Source organism: Drosophila rhopaloa, unplaced genomic scaffold (assembly GCF_018152115.1).
Source record: "Drosophila rhopaloa isolate 14029-0021.01 unplaced genomic scaffold, ASM1815211v1 contig_167, whole genome shotgun sequence".
In the NCBI taxonomy this organism is placed as follows: Eukaryota; Metazoa; Arthropoda; class Insecta; order Diptera; family Drosophilidae; genus Drosophila; species Drosophila rhopaloa.
In genome coordinates, this window is record NW_025335047.1 from 1,641,200 (window position 1) to 1,663,148 (window position 21,949).

General features: G+C 45.4%; 9 protein-coding genes across 20 annotated transcripts in view; 4 read left to right on the top strand and 5 right to left on the bottom strand.

The window, feature by feature from the left end:
• LOC108046561 (RNA-binding protein Nova-2) overlaps positions 1 to 4,335 on the bottom strand; it is a 31,270-nt gene extending 26,935 nt beyond the window's left edge. Inside the window, exons 1-2 of one of the 10 annotated variants that reach the window (XM_017126336.2) lie at positions 4,238 to 4,335; positions 2,280 to 2,505 (exon numbers count right to left, since the gene is read on the bottom strand). Coding sequence is in view for 1 of the 10 variants with exons in the window: in XM_017126346.2 (XP_016981835.1) it covers positions 2,280 to 2,301 (22 nt within the window). In the remaining 9 variants the exon portion in view is untranslated. Of the gene's footprint in view, positions 1 to 2,279; positions 4,110 to 4,237 lie in introns of those variants that run through there. The other 9 variants (XM_017126339.2, XM_017126338.2, XM_017126330.2 and 6 more) reach the window with 9 other exon arrangements.
• An 856-nt stretch (positions 4,336 to 5,191) lies between these two features.
• On the bottom strand, positions 5,192 to 9,873 carry LOC108046641 (alpha-mannosidase 2). The gene is made up of 5 exons (XM_017126470.2): positions 9,654 to 9,873; positions 9,069 to 9,595; positions 7,224 to 8,696; positions 5,909 to 6,971; positions 5,192 to 5,838 (listed from the first exon to the last, which is right to left on the bottom strand). Exons 1-5 carry the CDS (start codon positions 9,765 to 9,767, stop codon positions 5,689 to 5,691), a joined length of 3,327 nt encoding a protein of 1,108 aa, XP_016981959.1. The 5' UTR covers positions 9,768 to 9,873; the 3' UTR covers positions 5,192 to 5,688.
• A 246-nt stretch (positions 9,874 to 10,119) lies between these two features.
• Positions 10,120 to 12,608, top strand: LOC108046615 (two pore potassium channel protein sup-9). Of its 3 annotated transcripts, XM_017126434.2 has the most exons (6): positions 10,120 to 10,131; positions 10,326 to 10,563; positions 10,620 to 10,775; positions 10,862 to 10,923; positions 10,979 to 11,379; positions 11,435 to 12,608. In XM_017126434.2, the coding sequence occupies exons 2-6, from the start codon at positions 10,437 to 10,439 to the stop codon at positions 11,706 to 11,708; spliced, it is 1,020 nt and encodes a 339-aa protein (XP_016981923.1). In that variant the 5' UTR covers positions 10,120 to 10,131; positions 10,326 to 10,436; the 3' UTR covers positions 11,709 to 12,608. The 3 variants fall into 3 exon arrangements, with proteins under 3 accessions (XP_016981923.1, XP_016981922.1, XP_016981924.1); XM_017126433.2 differs by having other exon boundaries at positions 10,126 to 10,563; XM_017126435.2 differs by having other exon boundaries at positions 10,126 to 10,563; positions 11,012 to 11,379.
• Positions 12,564 to 14,277, top strand: LOC108046614 (tubulin beta-2 chain). Its single transcript, XM_017126432.2, has 2 exons — positions 12,564 to 12,963; positions 13,028 to 14,277. The coding sequence occupies exons 1-2, from the start codon at positions 12,571 to 12,573 to the stop codon at positions 13,973 to 13,975; spliced, it is 1,341 nt and encodes a 446-aa protein (XP_016981921.1). The 5' UTR covers positions 12,564 to 12,570; the 3' UTR covers positions 13,976 to 14,277.
• LOC108046616 lies at positions 14,272 to 14,966 on the top strand. Its single transcript, XM_017126436.2, has one exon. The coding sequence runs from the start codon at positions 14,548 to 14,550 to the stop codon at positions 14,788 to 14,790; it is 243 nt and encodes an 80-aa protein (XP_016981925.2). The 5' UTR covers positions 14,272 to 14,547; the 3' UTR covers positions 14,791 to 14,966.
• Positions 14,795 to 17,908, bottom strand: LOC108046613 (LMBR1 domain-containing protein 2 homolog). The gene is made up of 3 exons (XM_017126430.2): positions 17,733 to 17,908; positions 15,613 to 16,938; positions 14,795 to 15,548 (listed from the first exon to the last, which is right to left on the bottom strand). The coding sequence occupies exons 1-3, from the start codon at positions 17,901 to 17,903 to the stop codon at positions 14,964 to 14,966; spliced, it is 2,082 nt and encodes a 693-aa protein (XP_016981919.1). The 5' UTR covers positions 17,904 to 17,908; the 3' UTR covers positions 14,795 to 14,963.
• Positions 17,909 to 18,001: 93 nt separating this feature from the next.
• On the bottom strand, positions 18,002 to 18,388 carry LOC108046618 (BBSome-interacting protein 1). The gene has a single exon (XM_017126437.2). The coding sequence runs from the start codon at positions 18,227 to 18,229 to the stop codon at positions 18,002 to 18,004; it is 228 nt and encodes a 75-aa protein (XP_016981926.1). The 5' UTR covers positions 18,230 to 18,388.
• A 606-nt stretch (positions 18,389 to 18,994) lies between these two features.
• On the top strand, positions 18,995 to 20,565 carry LOC108046666. Its single transcript, XM_017126511.2, has 2 exons — positions 18,995 to 20,283; positions 20,345 to 20,565. The coding sequence occupies exons 1-2, from the start codon at positions 19,090 to 19,092 to the stop codon at positions 20,489 to 20,491; spliced, it is 1,341 nt and encodes a 446-aa protein (XP_016982000.2). The 5' UTR covers positions 18,995 to 19,089; the 3' UTR covers positions 20,492 to 20,565.
• Positions 20,510 to 21,657, bottom strand: LOC108046667 (omega-amidase NIT2). The gene is made up of 2 exons (XM_017126512.2): positions 21,558 to 21,657; positions 20,510 to 21,494 (listed from the first exon to the last, which is right to left on the bottom strand). The coding sequence occupies exons 1-2, from the start codon at positions 21,574 to 21,576 to the stop codon at positions 20,662 to 20,664; spliced, it is 852 nt and encodes a 283-aa protein (XP_016982001.1). The 5' UTR covers positions 21,577 to 21,657; the 3' UTR covers positions 20,510 to 20,661.
• Positions 21,658 to 21,949: the final 292 nt, after the last annotated feature.

Below are 21,949 nucleotides of genomic sequence, written 5' to 3' on the forward strand. Positions count from 1 at the left end.
TCATTTGTTATGACGCTCATAAACATTCTTTAAGCTTTAATTAATCAAACGTATTGTACAAAGAAGATACACAAAATTCATTTGGAAACAAAAACAAGTTTTGTAGAAAAGGGGATTTTTTGGTCATTAAAAAGACTGGTAATCGTTATTTGTTTCTGATGGAATATAAAAAAGAACATTAAAAAAGTGCACAATGTTCTAAAAATAATTTTTATAATGTTAATTTTTAAGCTTGTTTTAATAGAATCACAAGCTGAAATAGCCTTTTGAAAGCTGCTTTACTGGTTATATTCCAATGTCCCAGACTGTATAAAAATGTAGTTTCCATAGAATGCGCAGTATAGAATGGGAACCCCATTTCAATGCCCAGAGAAAATGATAATAGGACACCCCGAAATAATAGAAACTCCATACGCATTGGTTCGTTTGCCAGCTTCCTTGTGGAAAACTTGTGGTGACCACATATTTTCAACCCCTTTAAAATTACTGCGTCGCGGTCTCTGATCCTCAAGCGATTCATTGAACCATTTTTTGCGAGGCAATTACGAAGGCTTTGAAAATTTCCTAGAACATCAGGGCACTTTAGTTTACCGCCAAGTTAGCAGTTCTGCACTTCAGTTTTGTTCGGGGGCCCTTAATCGACTCGACTCGAAAATGGGGCTCGGACTCTCGGCTTATTAGCCGAGCCGAGAGAGTCTCCGGGTCGAAATCACCGCCGTAACCATTACGGCAAATAGGTTAACAGCAGTTTCGTGCCTTTTGCATGAACACGGCGTTGTGCGGCTGTGTGGGTAAGTGTGTGTAGGCCAGTGTGTGTGCTTGTTTACATAAACCTTTTCTCGTTTCGTTTTGGTTAATTTTCCCCAGTTATTTTGTCCCCCTGCAACTGGTGCACTGAGAAAAAATGGCTAATTATGGACCTGATACTAGAAGATCCACACGGGGACTACTGAAACCGATTTTGTCCGGATTCTAAATATACAAAAATTGAATTATGCTCAAAAAGAAATTCAAGGATTTGAATTTGTGTTTCATTTTACTTGTAAACTTTTTTAAACAGCTGATCAAAATAGGGAAATCAAAATTGAATCATTGTAAGTTTTACAAAATTTAAATATTTAATTTCACCGTTTACCTATAATATTCTTGTATTAGTTTAATACCTAAACATAAAGAGTTGTTTCCTAAAACAAAAATAATTTTCTCTATGTGCACAGCACCTCCTTCTTCACCTCCATCTCCACCTCCTTTTTCTGTTTCTGTTTTCTGTAGCTTTGGCAGTGGTGCAGCAACAGCAGCCGTAGCAGCAGTTTAACCCACATACGAGCTGCCCCACCAAATTGCGCAACGGGGGCGGTGGTGTGCGGGGGGGCGTGGAAGTGGGAGAGGTCGGCGGTGTGAATGCAAATGAAACGAAACGACAGACAAGCGGACAATTTAATGCCTATTTGCATTTAACAGCAGCTGGGGAAAAAAACTAGAATCAAGTGTCGGGTTAGGCTATGAAACGAGCAAATTGATGAGCAGATAAACGCAAAGGGCGGAATGTAGGGGCGGGATGGGGAGGGGAGGTGGAGGTGGAGATGAGCTACGACTTTGATTAGCATGCCAGATGGAGAGAACGAACGAGAGATATAGGAGGACAAGAGAGAGATCGGGCAATCAGTAGTACATATTCATACCACCATGTATGAATATAGCCATTCACCACACTCGTAAATATGCTCCAAAGCAATTTCATTTGGTTGCGCAAAATGGGAAATCGTTTAATACAGTCGAACTTCTATAACTCATACTTCTATCGGTCGAATTTTATGCATTCCACACATTAAATTTTTACGAAACTTGGGAAGTTTATAATCTCGACTTCTATTACTAGAATTTTTAATGAGTCAACAGAAATATTTGTTTGAGAAATCATAATTTTAAGCCTTTAATTTCCACACGAGCTTAAAAAAATATTCTTCATATTCTTGGGCTCAAACCGAAAAAATCCCAACTATTTAAGCTTTTGCCTAATGTATTTTAAGCTTTTGCCTAATGTATTTTGAAGTTTTATTTTTGAGTTGTAAGCTATAGAAGTCAGTCTGCAGTATAAAATCCATTAAAAAAAGCGAAAAATAGTCCAAAAAATGTATCCTGTTCTGTAGAATTGGCGAATTCTGGCTGTGTAAATCTTTCAAAAAGTAGAGAACCACATTTTTTACCCCTGGACAGTCCCTACTTATGCTAAACTAAGCTTAAGCCGAAATCTTATGACTAGTTTGAAATATATTCACCTTTCTGCAAGGAGTCGTGCATTCAGCTGCAATTAATTGAGTGTGGGTATAGATAAGAAGAACTATATATGGTACTTTAAATCTCCTCGACAGGCTTACTTTTAACTTTTTACTCGTTATTCGCTTTGCTTGTTTTTTTATTTTTCGTTATTGGTTAATTTATATTATTCAATTATTGTTTCATTTGGAGACGCGACAGTTGTTTTTGTTGTTGTGGTAATGGATCCTGCATTTGATGAGGGGTTTTTTTTATAATGGATTTATACTTTGTTTGTGTTGTTCTGCTGATTTGTTGTTGTTGTTGCTTGGATTTTAAACAAACACACACACAGGCACACTCTAGATTAGATTAATATTTCCGCGAATCTGGAGGCTTAGCGCTTAGTTTTTTTATATATAATTTTTTTTAAAATTTAGCGCTTGCTTACGCCTCTCTTTTTGTGCTGCTTCATCCGCCTTTGCCTTTTTCCGTTTTTCCGTTCAACTTTCGTGCGCGTCTTCGTCTTAGCGTGCTTTTTTGTATTCTAACGCAAAGTTTGCTTTAGCAGCTGAGCGAGCGAATGGAAGTCGAAACGAAGCTCTCTTTTTCCCGATTATATGAATCCACTCTGGTTATCTCGCTCTGCGACACTCTCTTTTGTATCTGTGTGCCACGTACACGTGCCCGTCCGATCACATTTCTTATTAGATGGAGTATTAGTTGTTTGTGTTCGTGCGTGTTTTCTTTGTCCGCTTTGCGCGCATTTTCAACATTGATTTTTAAATTTGAGTGCGGGAAAACTTTGCTCTCTCTCTCGCTGGGCTTTTCTCTCTCGTTTGGCTTAATAGGGCACTAGGTTTTTCATGCAAACGTAGGAAAATTGCTGCACGTTCCTGCACACAACGACAACTTTTGCATTTCCTGTGCCAAAAGCAAAAAAGCTTGCAAGCCCATATTGCCTTGAACAAATTGAACTTCTATCGCAATTTTGCCATTCAAAATGTTTATGACATAATAATTGAGCAATGCCATATGTTTAATAAGAGCAAAAAGGAGAGAAAATGAGAGAAAAAAGAGGGACAGCCTTAGAATAACGAGAAAAACTCGTTGTTCAAAACAGGCAAACGAAAAACATTTAAATAAATATATAAATTATGTATACGCTCTGTGTGCGTTGCGTTTTATCAGCAAAAGAGAGAGAGAGAGGGGGAGAGAGCAAAAGCTTCACACAGATACAAATTGGGGCAAAGTAGTGTGCGTGAACTGCTGCTTTGACACACTTTTATGTGACGTCGTTAATTTCGTTTTTTTGGTGTTCTCGTTCTGGTTCTTTTCGCCTTTTACACATTCCTTCTTTCAAGGAACTTTTCGATAACATTTAAAAGGGAGATGGAAAAATAAAGATGATTTAAAAAACCAAGCACATGTTTTCTATTTTCCAATCAGGCGTGTTCCAGTTGGCTTTTCGTTTTCAGGTGTTAATTGAATTTGTATTTCGGTTTCTGCTGCCTCCTCCTCTTCTTCTTCTACCAGTATTTATGTAACCAGCATGAGCGAGAGAGAGGCAGATAGATAGAGAGCGCACATGCCAGGGCATAGATACTTTTTGGCATTGAAACAAAACGTAGTTCACAAAAAGCACACGCACACCACCACACGAACACGCGCACACAGATACACGCCACGAAAAAAAGAACTTGGAACAAGAACAACTCAAGAACGCAGCTTAGGCACACACAGGCGCATACACTCATTCGTTCATAATTTAATTTAATTTAATTAAATTCCAGTCCGCTTTAGGCAACGACAACAACAATAGCAGCAGTATCTCTCCGATTTTGAAGCACTATTTTTTTTGTTGGTAGGTTATTTTCGTTAATTGTTTTGATCCACTTTTGTTTAGATGCCTTGTTTTTGTTGCGTTGCAGAACTTGACAAACAAACACACAGGCAGCAACAAACATATAAACAAACTCACTGGCGACCACGATGATCTGAATCTGAATCTGGCGCTCTGACTCTGTGACGTGACTGAATCCAACTGAACTGAAATGCGGATTCAAAACTTGAAAACAGCGAGCTGACTGAGATTTCTGTTTCTGTACAGAAAATTCCGATGGTCGTTAAAGAGAGGGCGAGAGTATCTCACAGATACAATTTCGTTTTTGAGAGACAAAACTGCGCACCGACTCTCTTTCGCGCTCTCGCTCTCCTCTCCCCAAACAACCACTTTACGCTCAATTTAGATTCTGGATTTCCAATTCCATTGTGCATTTTCCAGCCCCTCCTCCCGTCCTATTCACTCCTCTCTCGGTTTCTCTGTAGGTCATTCTGGCAATAACAGTACCACACTGGAGCTGATAAGATTGACTTTTTGTTTTTACCCACTAAAACTATAACTCTTGATTATGACTTTGATTTGAATAATTTGCTTTAAAAACAAGATAGGTTATATAATAAAAACTTTAAGAAAAATAAACCACATTTTTCTACTTTTTAAGGATCAACAGGACGCACTCTTAAAAGAATTGAAACCCATTTTTAAAATTGGAATCCAATTTGATTTTTAAAATGTTATCAATTATTTAATAATTTTTTTGCATCGAGATTTATTTACTAGTCGTAAAAATATTTTTGAAAAAAAAACTGTAAATATTTAAATTATAAGCCCCTTGAATTTACACTTTTGATACTAATTATTTTAACGTTAATGATCCTAGATATTCTCAAATCTCTAATAAAATTATAATTGATTAGCCATGAAATCCTTAACTTAATACAAACTGTTAGAATTATCTATCTATGATATATAGTCTAATATATCTATGATATATAATATGTATAAATATCAGTTATGATGTTTCGCTGTACCCAAAAATAAAAAAAACATGATTGTTGATTTTTTTAGTACAGAATAGCACTAAAAGGTCGATTTAAAAATGAGACTCAATTTATTCAATTCGTTACAAAACAAACGTCGAGATTAATATCATTGCCTTTGCAGTTTCATCATTATCACTAAGCCTACATTACAGTTAAACGTTAGTTATAGTTAAGATTCATTGTTTTTTGGAAATATCCCGGGCGGGATATTGAAGACAGACATGTATGTATTGCTTGCTGTGGGATCGGGATATCACAAAAACGTAAAAACCTAGGGGAAACAAAGTAAAATGTTTTGATACAAGGGGTGCAGAAATACACCGCTGCGTCATAGGATCGAATTTCCAAACCCTCGTGTGGAAGCTTGAATAAATAAATGATACGTAGTATGGACTACGCATTGTCTTGCGGTGCAGTTAGTGCTTTTGGTTAGACATTAAACAAAGATTGCCTGTATTGCAGTAAGTCAGTGTCCGAGATTCATGTGTTGTTCTTCTGTCATCGCTCTTCGGCCTTAGTAAGATCCTTTTGGAGGAAACGTGGCGATCAGCTTGTGTGGCTGCTCACATAGGCGACCGTTTCCATAGGGCACACCTCCGGCGCCACCATGGACTCAAACTGCTCCAGATTCTGCAGGAAAGTGAGCGTAGTTCGCTCGCACCTCGCCGTATTAGGAAGTAAGTGGCACACATCCAGCTGAGAAATACAAATAAAAGGGAAATTAATATTGGTTTTTAATTGTTAAAATAAATAAAGATAAACACACCTTCTTTGCGTGCTCCTCTGCAGCGCCGCACTGCATCAGATTGGTGCGATGCACGACGAAGCCCACACGCTGCGTCTTGGCCGAGCTTTTGGTCAAGCGTCGCATCACGGGCACATCCAGATCCTCACGAGCTGAGGCATGTTCGCCGCCAAACTGACCCTGTGCCCCGATCCAATCATTTTCGGCGAATATGAACTTGTCCAGCGGATCTAGCAGGGATTGTGAGGCCTTGTGTGCGGCACTGGTCAAGTAACCAGCCGGATGCACCTCCGATGGTCGCGCACAGCTGTTAATCTTCTCTAGCACCAGGCGATAGATGTGCAGCACCGGCCTGTTGTCCAAGACCCCTTGTCCCAGGCCACGTTCATCGTCGCTGGCCAGGCGTCGATCCTGCATGATCTCAAGCTCACCCGAGGACAGGGACGATCCACCCAGAGGCTGACCCGTGAGGAGAGTTAGTCTCATATTGGCGTCCTCGATGAACATGCCAGAGGGCACCGGATAGTAGTTGGCCTGCAAGGGTATCTTTTCCAAACGCCTCCGCTTCATGAACTGCAGCCCGTTGACATCCGTGTAGAAGATGTCGCCACTGTCGATGTGCGTCTCCAAGCGCATCACGATCTCCGTGTTATCCAACAGGCCGATGTCCACCAGGTTGCGAATCTCGGGAGCTCCGCCACGCATAATCGTCTGGTGCACCACACTCGGCAGACCCACGCTCACAGACGACTCCAGTTTGCCCTTGGTTACCAGGACGACCGGGTGGTTGAGATGGAAAGGCGAGGCGGGTCCGTTGGGCAAGAACAGATAGGCTCCGGATCGATCTCCATGAGTCCGAGTGCCATACTTGAGGAACTTCAAGTGCACCGGCACGTGCGGACTGTCCTGAGTGAGTTGGATGGACTTGAGCAGACCCTGCTCCGAAAATGCCAATGTGGGGCCATTGCCCACCCGCAATGAGATCTCCCGGGGTTCACCAAACTTCACATCCTCCGGATATTGGCCCAATGGCACGGAAGCCGGGTTTGATCGGAGCAAGAGATTCGAGGCGTACGAGGTGTGTCTGCGGATGTGATCAACATTTTAGTTTTCATTAATGTCAGTACACTGAAAAGCTTTTAAAATACTATCTGATGGTACAGAAATTGTACTTACAGAACATATTTATTCATGGCACGTTATTGTAAAAATTGTTAAATTGAAAACTAATGCTTAACATACAATCGAGTGAGGTTACTAACGATACAATCACAACAAGCTAAATGGATGTACAAGTTTTAAATGTTCAATAAAGAATGTGTTAAAGGCAACTCACTCTGGTTTCGACTCCAAGATGGTCAGAACGTAGGTGGCCAGTCCCATGGGCGGTACGCGTGCCTTGAAGATGATGCGATACTTAGTGGTGGAGCCTTGTGGGTGGATGGTCTTGGTGAGCGTGTCGTGGTGCCAGCTCCACACAGGAGACACCTGAGCCTCCACCGGGTTGTTGGCTAAGTCGCTGACACTCACGAATGGACTGGACACATAGAAGTCCACCAGCTGCTCCCGCCAGTGGGGCAGGGTATTGTGCATCACCACGTGCTTGCTGGGCAGTACATCCTCGCCCAAAATAATGGTTGTGCGACTGTCCTCTACACCTGATCCCGGCCAGCGCGAATCGTCCAGCGTGAAGTAGGAAAAGCTGAAGTCCGGGCTGTAGATAGATGGCTTGGTTAACAAGCGGTAGACCGACTGTTGCATCACCATTTGGCAGGCCTTTAGGGCCTCCTGCATGCGTAGCTCGTAGTCCTGCACAACATGCGTCTTGGCCGTGCCAGTAATGCCGTCGTGGTGCTGGAACAGCGACAGCTCCCTGCGTGCCAGCTCCAGGCGCTTCTCGATGCCCGCCATTCCGTCCCAGGAGTGCCAGGCGGAGAGCATCTCCGCCGAGCGGACGTAGTGCATCAGGACGCGATCCATGCGCTTGTGATACGGTCGCGATGTGTAATAGCCACTCCAGTAGTTATCCGAACGATCGGCATAGGTGAAAAAGTCGCCGCTCAGCGTGGGAAACTCGGCCTGTCCCGCCTTCTCCGCCTGGCGCACTGCATCGAAATACTCGTGGAGGGTTCCGAACTGAGCCTGAACATTGAAGTGCGCCTGGCTGTTGATGTGCTCGAAGAGCTTCTCGTAGTTCACCCGCTGCACATCCCACTCGGTGTTCTGCTTGAAGCGGAAGTCGTCGCCCAACGGAATCAGCAAGACGTTCGATCGATACAGCTCAGCCTTCTTCTTCCACTGATCCACCAGCAGATCCGAGCGTGCTGCCACATTCCCATCCACAATGGCCCGCGGTGGCACCTTCCACGGACAACTTAATCCAAAGGCACCCATGCGCTTAAAATCAAACTGGCAGCACACCTTGGGATCTGGGCCACAGGTGTGGGGAATATCGTACGAGTAGAAGGGCATCATGTGGGTGAAGAGGGCCGTGTCTCCCTTGGTGTCCCAGATCTGGCGCCAGTGGAACTCCAGCTGGCGCTGTTGGGCCAGCTCCTTCTTCACCGAGTAGTGCGTCCGCTGGATGAGCAGATCCTTGAAGCCGCTCTTCTGCAAGATGTACGGCATGGTGGGACTGTGCCCGAAGGGATCGATGGCCCAGGAAGCGGTGGGTGTGACATTCAGGTGCTGCTTCAACCAGGTCTGGCCTTCGGTCAGCTGCAGCAGCACGTTCCGCCAGTGAGAGTTGGCCTCGTCCGGCATCACCCATCCACCGGTCACAAATTCCAGCTGCCCACTCTTGACAATGCTGAAAAAGTAACGTTTTAATGAAATTATTATCATGAATAACATAAAATGTATACAAAAATGTAAATAGGTACTAAGCTAATTTGCAATGAGATAAGTCTGTTTGAAGTTCTTTACAAACAACACGCGTGCAATGGCATAGTATTTAACTAAACGATTTTCAAGTAAATATGTACAAGTAGTGTGCAATATTTCATTGTTTTTAAAAGCAGCTGTTTAAGGTCTAAACAAAACAATGGCAAAATATAATGGCATTCAGTTAAGTTAGTTAACATCCGCCAATACGTATGGATACAATACCGGCTCTGGCTTAAAATCTATCTTTTTAACAGGAACTGTTTCTTGCTTGATTATATAATAAACGAGTTCTTACGATTTCATCTGCAGCTTCTTGTTTTCTCCCAGATCGTGGTAAAATCGGGCAAAGTACGAGGTCTCCGCCCAGATGAACTTCATCTCGGGGTTCTCGTGCAGATGACGGAGGGCATTGGACAAGATGTGCTTGGTGTCGTGCTGGTAGTAGTCTTCGAAGGTCTGGATCCATCCGGGATCGTTGTGCGAGTGCGGCACAACGAAGACTTTCAGTTTGTGGTGGGCGTTGTACTTCAGTGGGTCGTACTTGATGTTCCAGCCCTGTTTCCACACGCCTCCATCGATGTCCTTGAAGGACATGCGGTCGTACAGCTCCAGCATCTGTACCTCCACACTGGGCACATCCTGGACCACATCCTGGCACTCTCCTGGTCCTGCAGAAAGTGGCACCTTGAGTGGGGCCTTAAAGGGCTCCGCGCGAACTGCGGTTTTGGCCAGTCGAGCCCGCATGTCCCTCATCTCCTCGCCGTGCTCCTGCAGGCCATTTTCCAGCCGCTGCAGCTTGTCCTCGATGGCCACATAGTTGGGCTGCAACATCCGGAGAGTCTTATTAGCCACTGGAATTGATGTACGCCCATTTATTTACCTTTTTCTGGTTGGCTGCCGGCGCCGCAAAGTTTAGGATCACGTACAGGCTGAGGAAAATCAGCAGGAAGCCGGAGCAAATCACCAAAGCGAAGCGTCGACGTATGCGCAACATTTTCCGGTTAATTAATCATGGAAACGACGACACAGACAACAACAGCACAATAGCAACAAACAAATCGCTCTACTTGCGTGGTTTTTTCGCATAAACAAAAAAATGGTGTGACCGTTTACCCTGATTTTAACGTTTATGGGCGCTGCCAACCCAGCTGGTTTTTTAAATTTTAAAATAAAAAGTAATTGTGAAAAATATAATACACTGACTGGTTGTTAATAGTACTATTTAAGTATACATAACAAAACCCACATGATTTACCTAGATATATGTAGTTTACTTTTTTAACTATATAAGGCTGTTAAGTAACATTATTAACTAAGTGGCAACACCATCTACTTCTGTTGCTTCTGTTGCAATAACGGTAATATTATTATCTGAAAGAAGATTTAAAAGAATTGAATTTTTTGGCAGTTGATTTATAGCATATTAAATGTTTTATAATACACTAGTTTATGAGTTTTATTATAGCACTTGCTATTGAGCCGCTATAAGCGGACTCACAAATAACTGTGGATGCTGTGTATTTGTTTTGCTGACCATTATTGATTTTGTCAGTCGCAGCATCTTCACTTAACCGAAAAAAGGCGCCCAAAAAGGATTTAATTTCAAAATCAGTTAGATTATATTTGAGAACTAAAGAACTAACTACAATAGGCTATCTGCATTATGAAGCGGCAAAATGTGCGAACCCTTTCCCTTGTGGTTTGCACTTTCACGTACCTCTTAATTGGCGCCGCGGTCTTCGATTCGCTGGAGTCGCCAACGGAGACCAAACGTTGGGAGTTCTTACAGGGTAACGTCCTCAATTCAATACTATCCTGTACCAGTCTTATTAGTTCTCAATTCCAGCCGTTAAGAACAACTTTGTGAAGAAGTACAATGTGACCGACGAGGATTTCCGGGTAATGGAAATCGTCATCATTGAAAACAAACCACACAAGGCAGGACCGCAGTGGAAATTCGCTGGAGCCTTTTATTTCAGCACTGTTGTTTTGGCCATGATAGGTAATTACAATTTTTATTTACTTACCATCATCGAACCGATCTAGCCGATCAAGATCTCTATCCTGTAATTCTTCCATACCTTTCAGGATATGGCCACTCCACTCCAGTTACCATTCCGGGAAAAGCATTTTGTATGGGCTATGCAATGGTGAGTGATCCGATAATGACATTCAATCCAATCTAATAAAAATGTCCCTCCGCAGGTGGGAATCCCTCTGGGCCTGGTGATGTTCCAGTCGATCGGTGAGCGTCTCAATAAGTTCGCATCAGTCATCATCAGGCGGGCCAAGAGGGCCAGTGGAGCCCGGTGTACGGATGCCACGGAGATGAATCTTATGCTGGCCACTGGAATGCTCTCCTCCATAATCATTACAACGGGAGCAGCAGTGTTCTCCCGATACGAGGGATGGAGCTACTTCGACAGCTTCTACTACTGCTTCGTCACCTTAACCACAATTGGTTTCGGGGACTATGTGGCATTGCAGAACGATCAGGCCCTGACCAACAAACCTGGCTATGTGGCCCTGAGCTTGGTCTTCATCCTGTTCGGACTGGCCGTGGTGGCCGCCAGTATTAATCTGTTGGTGCTGCGCTTCATGACGATGTAAGTTGTTATATTATGATTGAGAATATCCAATTAAAGGGGTTTCCTACCACAGGCAAGCGGAGGATGCCAAGAGGGATGAGCAGGATGCCCAAAACCTGGCCGGAAATGCCCAGCCAGTAACCTTCGATGATGAATCCACCTACAACATGCACGGCAAATTGCTGGAGAACAATTACACCACTGAAAACGATGAGACCGCTTCGTTGTGTTCCTGCACTTGCATGGGTGGCACCAGGTGCCTCAACCACGAACAGTTCGTGGACCCGGATTTCGCACCCACGGATATCATTGAGAGCACTTTGTGCCTGAAACGCGCCTCCGTCTGATATCCGTATAACCAGCTGTGGGACTCCTCCTTGTAGGAGCCAGAGCCAAGGGAACGCCTAAGTATAGATACAATCCTGTAGTGACTCAACCTCCGCCAAATCATTACAAATTATTACCACATTGGTTGTTAGACGAACCTTCCCTACGTACATAATTATACACGGATGGGTCGATTGTCCTTGCAAAGAATTGTGAAAGCGTTAAGAATCCTATCCGTTTAAACGGACCTTTTTCTGAAAAACATGATAATAATTTGTTTCTTGTCCCTTTATTTGACTTAGAAATTATAAAAATATTTTCTTGTCGTTAAAATTTGCATATGCAACTTCCTCGTATATGATTTTCCAGTTTTCAGCAAGCGCAATAATCGACCCATTCCATTATATACCCATATACACATTTACAAAGGAGGAATCTCCATAATATCCATGTCAATATCAATCGTATCAATCGTATGGCTGGTGACCCTAGAGGCCTCCAATGGCTCGAGGGCACCGCCCACTCCATCCCATCTCGAATTTTAGCTGTATATTGGTTTAAATAGGTACTATTAAAGTTTTTGCTCAAAACACTTGAACTGAACGATTTGAATTTTTGGAAAGAAAAAAAAGCAAAAAGCAGGGATCGAAGTAGTCCGGCTGAGAACCTTCCGAGACGATCTCCTATCCAGAGTCAGTCCACCTCAGTATCAGCTAGCAAGTACACGTGTGAAATATAAACCTGAAAATTATACGTTAAATATTCAGTTGTTCGTCGGTTTTTGCCCCCCTCAGACATCTGCTCGACAACTCGATTTTTTTTTTTTGGTGAAAAAATTTCCAAAATTGGAATTTTAACCTTTGATCCTTGACAAGCGCAAAGATGCGTGAAATCGTACACATCCAGGCCGGGCAATGCGGAAACCAGATCGGCGGTAAATTCTGGGAGGTGATCTCGGACGAGCATTGCATAGATGCGACCGGAACGTACTACGGCGACAGTGATCTGCAGCTGGAGCGCATCAATGTCTACTACAACGAGGCCACCGGTGCGAAGTATGTTCCCCGGGCCATCCTGGTTGACCTCGAGCCCGGCACCATGGACTCGGTTCGATCTGGTGCCTTTGGCCAGATCTTCCGACCGGACAACTTCGTCTTCGGCCAGTCTGGTGCCGGCAACAACTGGGCCAAGGGCCATTACACAGAGGGTGCCGAACTGGTGGACTCCGTCCTGGATGTGGTGCGAAAGGAGTCGGAGGGCTGCGATTGCCTGCAGGTAAGTTGTGGCCGCTTCACCGTTTACAACCAGTACATTTAATTTCTATTTTTTTTCTTTCCAGGGTTTCCAACTAACCCACTCGCTGGGTGGCGGCACCGGCTCCGGCATGGGCACCCTACTGATCTCCAAAATCCGCGAGGAGTACCCCGACCGCATCATGAACACCTTCTCGGTGGTGCCCTCGCCCAAGGTATCGGATACGGTGGTGGAGCCCTACAACGCCACCTTAAGTGTCCACCAGTTGGTGGAGAACACCGATGAGACGTACTGCATTGATAATGAGGCGTTGTACGACATCTGTTTCCGCACACTTAAGCTCACGACTCCGACTTACGGTGACCTCAATCATCTGGTTTCGGCCACCATGTCTGGGGTGACAACCTGCCTTCGGTTCCCCGGCCAGCTGAACGCTGATCTTCGCAAGCTGGCGGTGAACATGGTGCCCTTCCCCCGGCTGCACTTCTTCATGCCCGGATTCGCTCCTCTCACCTCGCGAGGATCGCAGCAGTATCGGGCTCTCACCGTGCCCGAATTGACCCAGCAGATGTTCGATGCCAAGAACATGATGGCCGCCTGTGATCCGCGACATGGTCGCTACTTGACCGTGGCCGCCATCTTCCGGGGTCGCATGTCCATGAAGGAGGTGGACGAGCAGATGCTGAACATCCAGAACAAGAACAGCAGCTTCTTCGTCGAGTGGATCCCGAACAATTGCAAGACGGCGGTGTGCGATATTCCACCCCGGGGTCTCAAGATGTCGGCCACCTTCATTGGGAACTCTACGGCCATCCAGGAGCTCTTCAAGCGCGTTTCGGAGCAGTTTACGGCCATGTTCAGGAGGAAGGCCTTCCTGCATTGGTACACCGGCGAGGGCATGGACGAAATGGAGTTCACCGAGGCCGAGAGCAACATGAATGATCTGGTATCGGAGTACCAACAGTACCAGGAAGCCACTGCCGACGAGGAGGGCGAATTCGATGAGGACGAAGAGGGTGGCGGCGATGAATAGGTTTTTTTCACCACAACCCACATCTACATCATCCTCCCCATCAAACACTAGACAACCAACGACCCAACACAAGCTAGCGGACGACCACTGATGGCAACCTAAAATCGAGCACAATTTACACTGTTCCTTCGGTTAGCACAGATTGAAAAGCAAATCCTGTCGATTGTACATATTTCCTCTACGGATTTTTGTGAGATTACACATCACACACGGAGATTATCCCTGTTATCTCTTGTTGCAATTGCTGTGAATTCTAGGTTAACAAATAAACCTTTTAGTTTTCAAACGACACGCATAATTAATTGCTATTGTTTTAATAATATAGTACTACATTTATTTGGCTTGGGTTCGTTATTGGCTCGGAATCCAATACATTTGTAAACCTCTATTTAACGTGTTCTAAAATTTCAGGGCTACTTGATTTTTAAAATATAATTGCAGTGTTGTAGGCCAATAAAATATGCCTGGATGACAATTCTATTGAAAGCAAAGTTGCCTTTTGCATTATCAACCGAGTTCTTAATTTGGCAAAAGTCGTTCCAGTTGTGTAAATCATAAGAGGCAGTTCTAAGATGCATCCGCCCATGACGCCGCTTACTTCCCGCTGTGGCTATCTGCGCAGTCGCAAGCGCATAAATCCGCATCCCATATCGGAGCTGCGCAAGCGTGCGAAAACCGAAGATCCAGAAGACACCAAATGCTTAACAGAAGCAGACACCTCGAAGGAGTCCGAACTTCAGACGTCTGCCAACGATAGTGGCATCGCCTCTAGCCTTGAAATCGGCGAAGGGACAAGCTACCTCAGAGCCAAATGAAGAATCCTTTCTAGTGGTTTATTCAATCGAATGGTGTACATAGGTGTGAAGGAACAGCAGCAGCAGTGGCAGCGGAAAATACTTAAGCACGAACGAAATATATACTACGGAACATTGCAGACATTGAGATACTCGGTTACGAGTTGAAATAAAGAAATATCCATCTTTCGAGCCTAGACATCGTCGAAGAGTCCTCGCGGCGGCGGGCCCCCAATGCGGCCATCCTGCTCCGCCTCGTAGTCGGGGTCCCGGAAACCCACTTGCACTTGGGTGCTGACTCCAAAGCGGTCGTTGATCTCCTCTGACAGAGATCGTGGAACGCCCAGTGCCGAGGAGGAGGCCACCGCCGCGTAGTCAAAGCTCCCGTCGCCATCGCGCAGTAGTCCGTCCGCGGGAGTCCGACTGCTGGCCAGGACACCTCCTCCACTCCGGTACTTGCTTAAGTAGTCGCTGCCCAGGACCTGGTCGGGTCGGTTGAAGTCCCGTCTCCTGGCAATCGCCTCCTCGGCTCGCTGTCGCCGCCGCTTCTCGCGCGCTATCAGATCCTTGCCCTCCTGCACTAGCTCCGTGGCAATCGTCTCGTTTTGCAGAAACTGCTGGAAGCCTAGGGCATTCAAGGCCCGACTGCCCAGGCTGAACCAGGTGGCCAGGCAGAAGGCCAGCATGCACATGGGGAAGTAGATGTTGAAGCCGTTCGAGATGATGCCGATAACGTCCATGTGGCCCATGATCTGAGTGTAGACCGTCTCCATAATACGCTGGGGATTAAGCAAATGAAAGTATGAGTTTTTGGAGAGTTTACAAAGAGAGTTGTATACTCACATTGGGGATAATGTGTGTGTCCATGTGGATAAGACCCAGGAAGTTGAGGCACATGGGCGGCGTCAGACGGCAAAGTAGCATGCCGCTGAAGATCAAGCTGTGCTCGTTGGTCTGGTGATGCGGTGCCAGATAGTACAGATTCAGGAATCGAATCCTCAATATGGTGGAGTAAGTACAGTAGAAGAAGTAGCAAAGGACCACCATTGAAAAGACCTCAATGGTGAAGAAGTCGTAGCTTTCCTTGGCCACGTAGATCACGTTGGCGAAAATGGAAAGCACAGGGTGTCGACTGAAGAAGGTAAGCTCGCTCCAAACCACCATGGCGGACATGGTGGCGGTCAGGATGCACATGGTCTTGAGGAACGGAGCCTTTAGCAGACACTCCCAGTACCACTGCAGCGTCGCACTGTAGCATATCCGCTCCAGCTGCGTGCGCTGGCGTGGGAACTCCGATTTGAAGCGCCGTTCCGAGGAGTGAATGTTTTTGGCCACATCCTCCAGATGCAGCACTGTCTGTACCTGCACGCTCCACAGCGCTTCCGTGCGCTGCAGCGTCTGCAGGGATTTGATTACTTGCTTATGAATCCGGACCAGCGCCTTTTCCGATGGCAAGATAGTGGAGCTGGTGGTGCCCATTCCGCTACCTCCGGTTCGGGCAAAGTTTCGGCTCGCCCGCTCCTGCAGTTCGATAGGGACCTTCCGCATGATGGTCTCCAGGCAGGGGCGCAGCTCATGGTTGTTCGGTATGACCCGGCTGAGCCCCTGCAGCGACTCCAGAATGTCGTCCACGTGCTCCTCGGCCTCCGCCTTCTCAGTGCTCAGTTTGGCCGCCTTGAAGTAAGCGTATTGCAGCGCAAATCCCGGCTTGGCATTGTTCCACAGCGAGCGGGGAACTTCCACCAGAGCATAGCCCAGCAACAAGATGAGTAGAAACAAGCCCCAGGTGTTTGAGGCCGACGAGGCGATAGCTTTCAGTTTCTGCCAGTCCAGCGACTCCCCTTTCACGGCAATATAGATGAGGAGTACGCCGCAGATGAACAGGTAGGATCCGTAGTAGATGGCGTTCTCGATCAGCGCCGACTTCAGCTTGCCCTTGACGGTGAAATCGCCCGCCTTCAGATAGGATTGCATCAGCGGCATGATCAACCAGGTGAGGAACTGCGAGCTCCAGTAGATAATGCGCCACAGGTTGGGGAACACGGAGGCGGGGACCATGCCCCACGGCTCCTGGCACTGAGGCGGCGGGGTCACATTGGCGGCCGGAGTGGCGTTGACATTTGGTGGTGGGGTCGGTCGGTGCTCCTCCACGCACTGCCGGTAAAGTGTCTGTAACGGGAATTCCAAATTCAGTTACTTATATCGTTTATAATTAAAAACTGAGATTGCGGAGTTGATAACCAAATGGGAAATAGTATTCTCAGTACGATAGTTAAATAAAATGTAACGACCTAGCTCTAACGTGATTCATTCAAAGAAATTCCAAACACAAATCAGTGGAGAACTTTATTGACAAATTGAAAGGTGCCTGGAAAGCTTTAGATAAAAAAATTAATTAATTTCTCTTCTGACTTTGGGAACAAAAGAATTTGTTGTAGGAGAAATTTGCCAAGCTTAACGATTGAACAATTATAAAACAGAAAAGTAAATATTGATGTTATGGCAATATGTATGTATTTTAAGGCCTTTGGCTGAAACGCGTTTGGACAAGGTGTAAGTAATAAACCAACTATACTATTTTAAATATAAGTTTACTGAGCAATCTGCCTGCACTTTAAACATGATTTATTAAACAAAATAAATCTATAGAATATAAATCAAAAGTATCGGGATCGAACGTCTTTGTTATAAAACTAATTGGCAATAAGCGGAGCATATGGTTTGTAATAAAAGTTTAGGACGATAATAAAGATTGGATGTCTAAGTCCCATCCTATCTCAATCAGTTTTATGTAAAATAACAGCATATGGAAGAAGTATATAAATTTCTGTGTTAATAATATCTTTTTACCAGATTCTTTGAATCGTAACTCGGTCATTATTAATACCATCTTCTCTTGTAACTTTAGTTACTTTAGTTTACCCATTCAGTTTCAAGGGGATTCAGAGCTCATTCGCACTCACCGATGTCACGTCCAGTGGAATGGTGAAGACAATCAGGAAGGAGAAGCACCAGGCGGTAAGCACGGACAAGGTGACCAGGATGTGCTGACGTGGTATGTTGCCATAGCGATACAGTGAGATGCTGGCCAGGAATAAGGCGGCCACGATGCCGAAGGTCAACAGATAGGCCATCCTCCCAAATTGTATTCCTAATCCAGATAGAGTGCCGGTTTCTTGTGCTTTTTCGTGTGGGTGTGCTTATGACAACTATGATTGCGAACAGGACTAATTCATAGCGAGCCTGTGGGCTCCGTGGACTTCTTCTGCAATCGCTTCTTCTGCAATTGGCGAGCGGTGTCCCGATGCATTTCCTCCAGACGTTCCAGCGCCTGCGTCTTCAGCGGCATCAGATGTGGCCGGCAGAATACCAGTTCCGTTTTGTGCTCGAAAAACAATTTTCCGGTTGTGGGCTCAATCAGATCGATTTTCTGCAGCACATCCGCCTCCACAGCGGACATCCTTCGGCACTCGACGGGCGGGCGGGGGGCGTGGCCGGGGCTGTTGGGGTGGGCAGCAGCGGACTCTTCGTATCGCCGGTATCAGGTTTAGTTCTTCCTTCGCCGCTCCTCGTATTTATTTGTTTTTTTTCAATCAATCGACTTTACCAAAACAGTGTGCACGGTTGCGTGGGTGGGCCAAGAAACAGTATTAAATGGGAGTGCATCAGGCATTACTACGGTTGCCTGCTCTGGTCACACTGGACAGGTTTTAAAAATTAGATATACAAAAGTTTAATTGTTATATAAATTAATAAAGATTACCCACACTTTAGTTTACATTTATTGGATACAAACAATCTAACAAATAATTATTACGTATAATCTAATTATTAGTTGTGCCTAGTTGAGGTAAATGACAATGAATATACAAGTTATTTAAACTGTTTTGCTGCCCTCATAAAAATAACACCACATCAAAAAATCAAGGAAGGTTAAAAATTTAAAGAACAATAAAGTATTTGAAAAACCATTGTAGCTAAAAGCTCAAAATAAAAACATTTATTATATGGACATTTTAAGATACATTTTTTTAGCACGGTTACGCATTATTACATTAATGTAGATTATTTTCAGGGTTAATGAAACTTTAGAGAAGTTAATCTCCTTATATTAAATTGTCAATTCAAATTAAGACCTATTTGTGGAGCGTATAGAGTATCTAAAAATGATGTATATGGAAAAGTTATCAAGGTATTAACCAACACTTTATCAAAACACTACTGGGCTTTCACACCGTTAAAGCGAGTTGGCAGCCTTGGTCATTGTTTTTGTTTTGCTGGCACAGCCAGAGATATTATTGAATTTAGAAAATTGAAGAAATGGAGTCCGATGGCACGGTTCCAATGGCGGCCAAATCGCCAGACTGCCGCACCAGCGGCGATGGCATGGAGCAACCGGAAACCCGAGGAACAGCAAAAACAGAGGGGGAAATTCAGGCCATTGCTGATGTGGACATCAAGGTGAAGAGGCCTCAGTTGTCGCGAAAGGACAGCACAGTTATTCAGGAGGCTGTCATGGGCAGGAAGACATCCGCGAGCAGTGTCCACGCCTCTAATTTGCCCCTTCCCGGACTGCACACACTATACAGACGACCGGAGATCGTCACCCGGAGTTTGGCACCCGTAATGCCCAAGGGGGAACTTGTCCAGATGCGTCCACGGCTTGTAGCCAGCACGGAATCCCTGCCCGAACACAAGAAGACCAAGGCCCCCAAGTTCGTGCCCTTTGAGCCGTATCCGGGTGCCGTGAACCCCATGATCTCCGAGCCAACGAACAAACACAAAATCCATCGGGACAAGAACAACCTAGACATCGCAGTGCTGGTGGATCAGGTGTCAACGCTGCGCACCCAAGAGCTGGACACGGAACACAGAGATATCAAGGAAACCTCCCAGACCAGTAGCAATGAGTTGGCTTCACTCCAGGAGGAACTGGCCCAGATGCGCGAAGAAAGGAATTACTTTCAAGCCCAGTATAAGTTCCAAACGCAGGTGAACAGCGAACTGAAAAGCTTGCTGGTGGCCTCCGTGGGCGAGGATCTGCAGACGAGGGTCAATCTCCTAACTGAGGACAAACTACAACTGGCCAGGGCCCTTCTGGACACCGCCAACAACCTAACCACCCACACCGAGCAGATTGAGTTCTTGGCAGGGCAATGCGAGGTGTGGCGGTCAAAGTTCCTTGCCAGCAGTGTCATGGTCGAGGAACTGGCACGCTGGAAAGCCGATCTCACCCAAAAGAACCAGCTGCTTAACGAGTCCACCAAACAGCTACTTCACGCCACCCACCAGATCCGCGAAATTCAGCTAGACATGCTCAAGCAGCTAAAGTTCCTGGCCAAGATTCGCTTCCTGAACTTGCCCGCCACCGATGTGATCAGCTTAAGCGCCGAAAACCTGAACATCCTCCAGCGAATGGTGCTGCACACGGGCGTGGGCATTCCTGAGGAGACCCTCAAGCTGTCTAGCGCCAGCACAAGTCCACTTTGCGAGGCGGAGAAGTATGCAGTTAGGGTGAGTGGGGGAAAATATGTCTCACAATTTCAGGTTTCATTTTTTGTTAATCTTTCCGAAGGCTCTGGAATTCATCAGTCAGCCCCTGATGGCCACCGATGAAGCAATACGAGCTCTGTTCGACCAGGCCCAGCGTCCCCACTATGTGCAATCAGCTGCCACGGACTTGGCTTCCACCGATAATCCACAGCCAGATAAACATCAATAAATCGTCAATCGTAAGAAATCAGTGTAACATGTGTTTAGGACTATTAAATTTTGTATACAATCAACAAACATAAATGCAAGATTTCTATTCAGTTCTAGGATTTAAAACAATGGTTAAGATTACAATTCTTCTCCTGGATTTAAATCGTTAAGGCAAAGGTTAAGAATCCTTTACTTGGACTTCTTTTCAGTGCCGTACAAATCCAGACGCCTTTGCCCAAAGACGGGAATTTGCTGACGGACTTGCTCCACCAGGGAAAAGTCGATGTCCGCCACCACAGTCTCCTCGCCATCGCTGGCACTCTGCTGCACTTTGGCCCAAGGATCCACCACCATAGAATGGCCATAGGCCACATACTCGGCACTGGCATCCCTGGCTGGTGAAGTGGTCACTACAAAGAGTTGGTTATCATTGGCACGGGCTCGCTGGAGCAACTCCCAGTGCAGAGGGCCGGTGGTCATGTTGAAGGCAGCCGGATAGATGATCATCTCACAGCCTGCGTTGCGATAGAGCCGGGCCATCTCCTCGAACCGGATGTCGTAGCAGATGCCAATGCCAATCTTGTGGCCATCAACATCGATGGTAGTGAAGTCATTGCCTGCGGACAGGGTTTCTGATTCCTTGAAGCGGATACCGCCCTTGACATCGATGTCGAATAAGTGCATCTTCCGGTGTTTGGCCACCAGGTCACCAGTGGGTGACCACACCGTACAGGTGTTATAGATGGCATCATTTTCGCCCAGTTCCGGTATAGTTCCACCCACGATATAAACCTGGTGCTTCTTGGCCAGATTCGAGAGCTCCTGGCAGGTGTAGCCATCAGGGATGGTCTCGGAATACTCCCTGAAGTACTTCGTGCCGTAGGGAGCATTGAAACACTCAGGCAGGGTGATCAATCGTGGGTGGTGCTCCTTGACCGCCGCTTCAATTGTCCTGGCAGCATTTTTGACATTGGCTACCTTGTCCTTGGATCCCCGCAGTTGCAACAGCACCAAACGCATGACTTTAATAGAAATATATGATCAGGAGGCTGGTATTACGGTCCTCTAAGCTGGAGAGCACTTACTGTTGCTGACTTTGCTCATATTGCTGCTATTAAATGTTATCTGTTTGCGGTTTGATAACAATTGCAACCACAAGCAAAACAACAACAGGTGATGGCAGGGGCGTAGTAAAGGGGGTTCGAACAGTTAAACAGTTAAATGAAAATGTGGTTTGCTTTTAGGGGTACCATTTCTTTATTTTGTGCACAAACATATTAAGATAAATTAAAACCTAATAAACATTTATAGTCGAAATTTTCTTATCATTTTCTCAACATTTTGAAATATATTTCAAGAAATTTTCATATTCTAATATTTGTAAAAAATAAAATTGGAAAATAAGTGCCCCACGTTACAATTACATTAAAACCAATATTCAGCGGTATTCAAAAATCGATGTTAATATTGTATATTA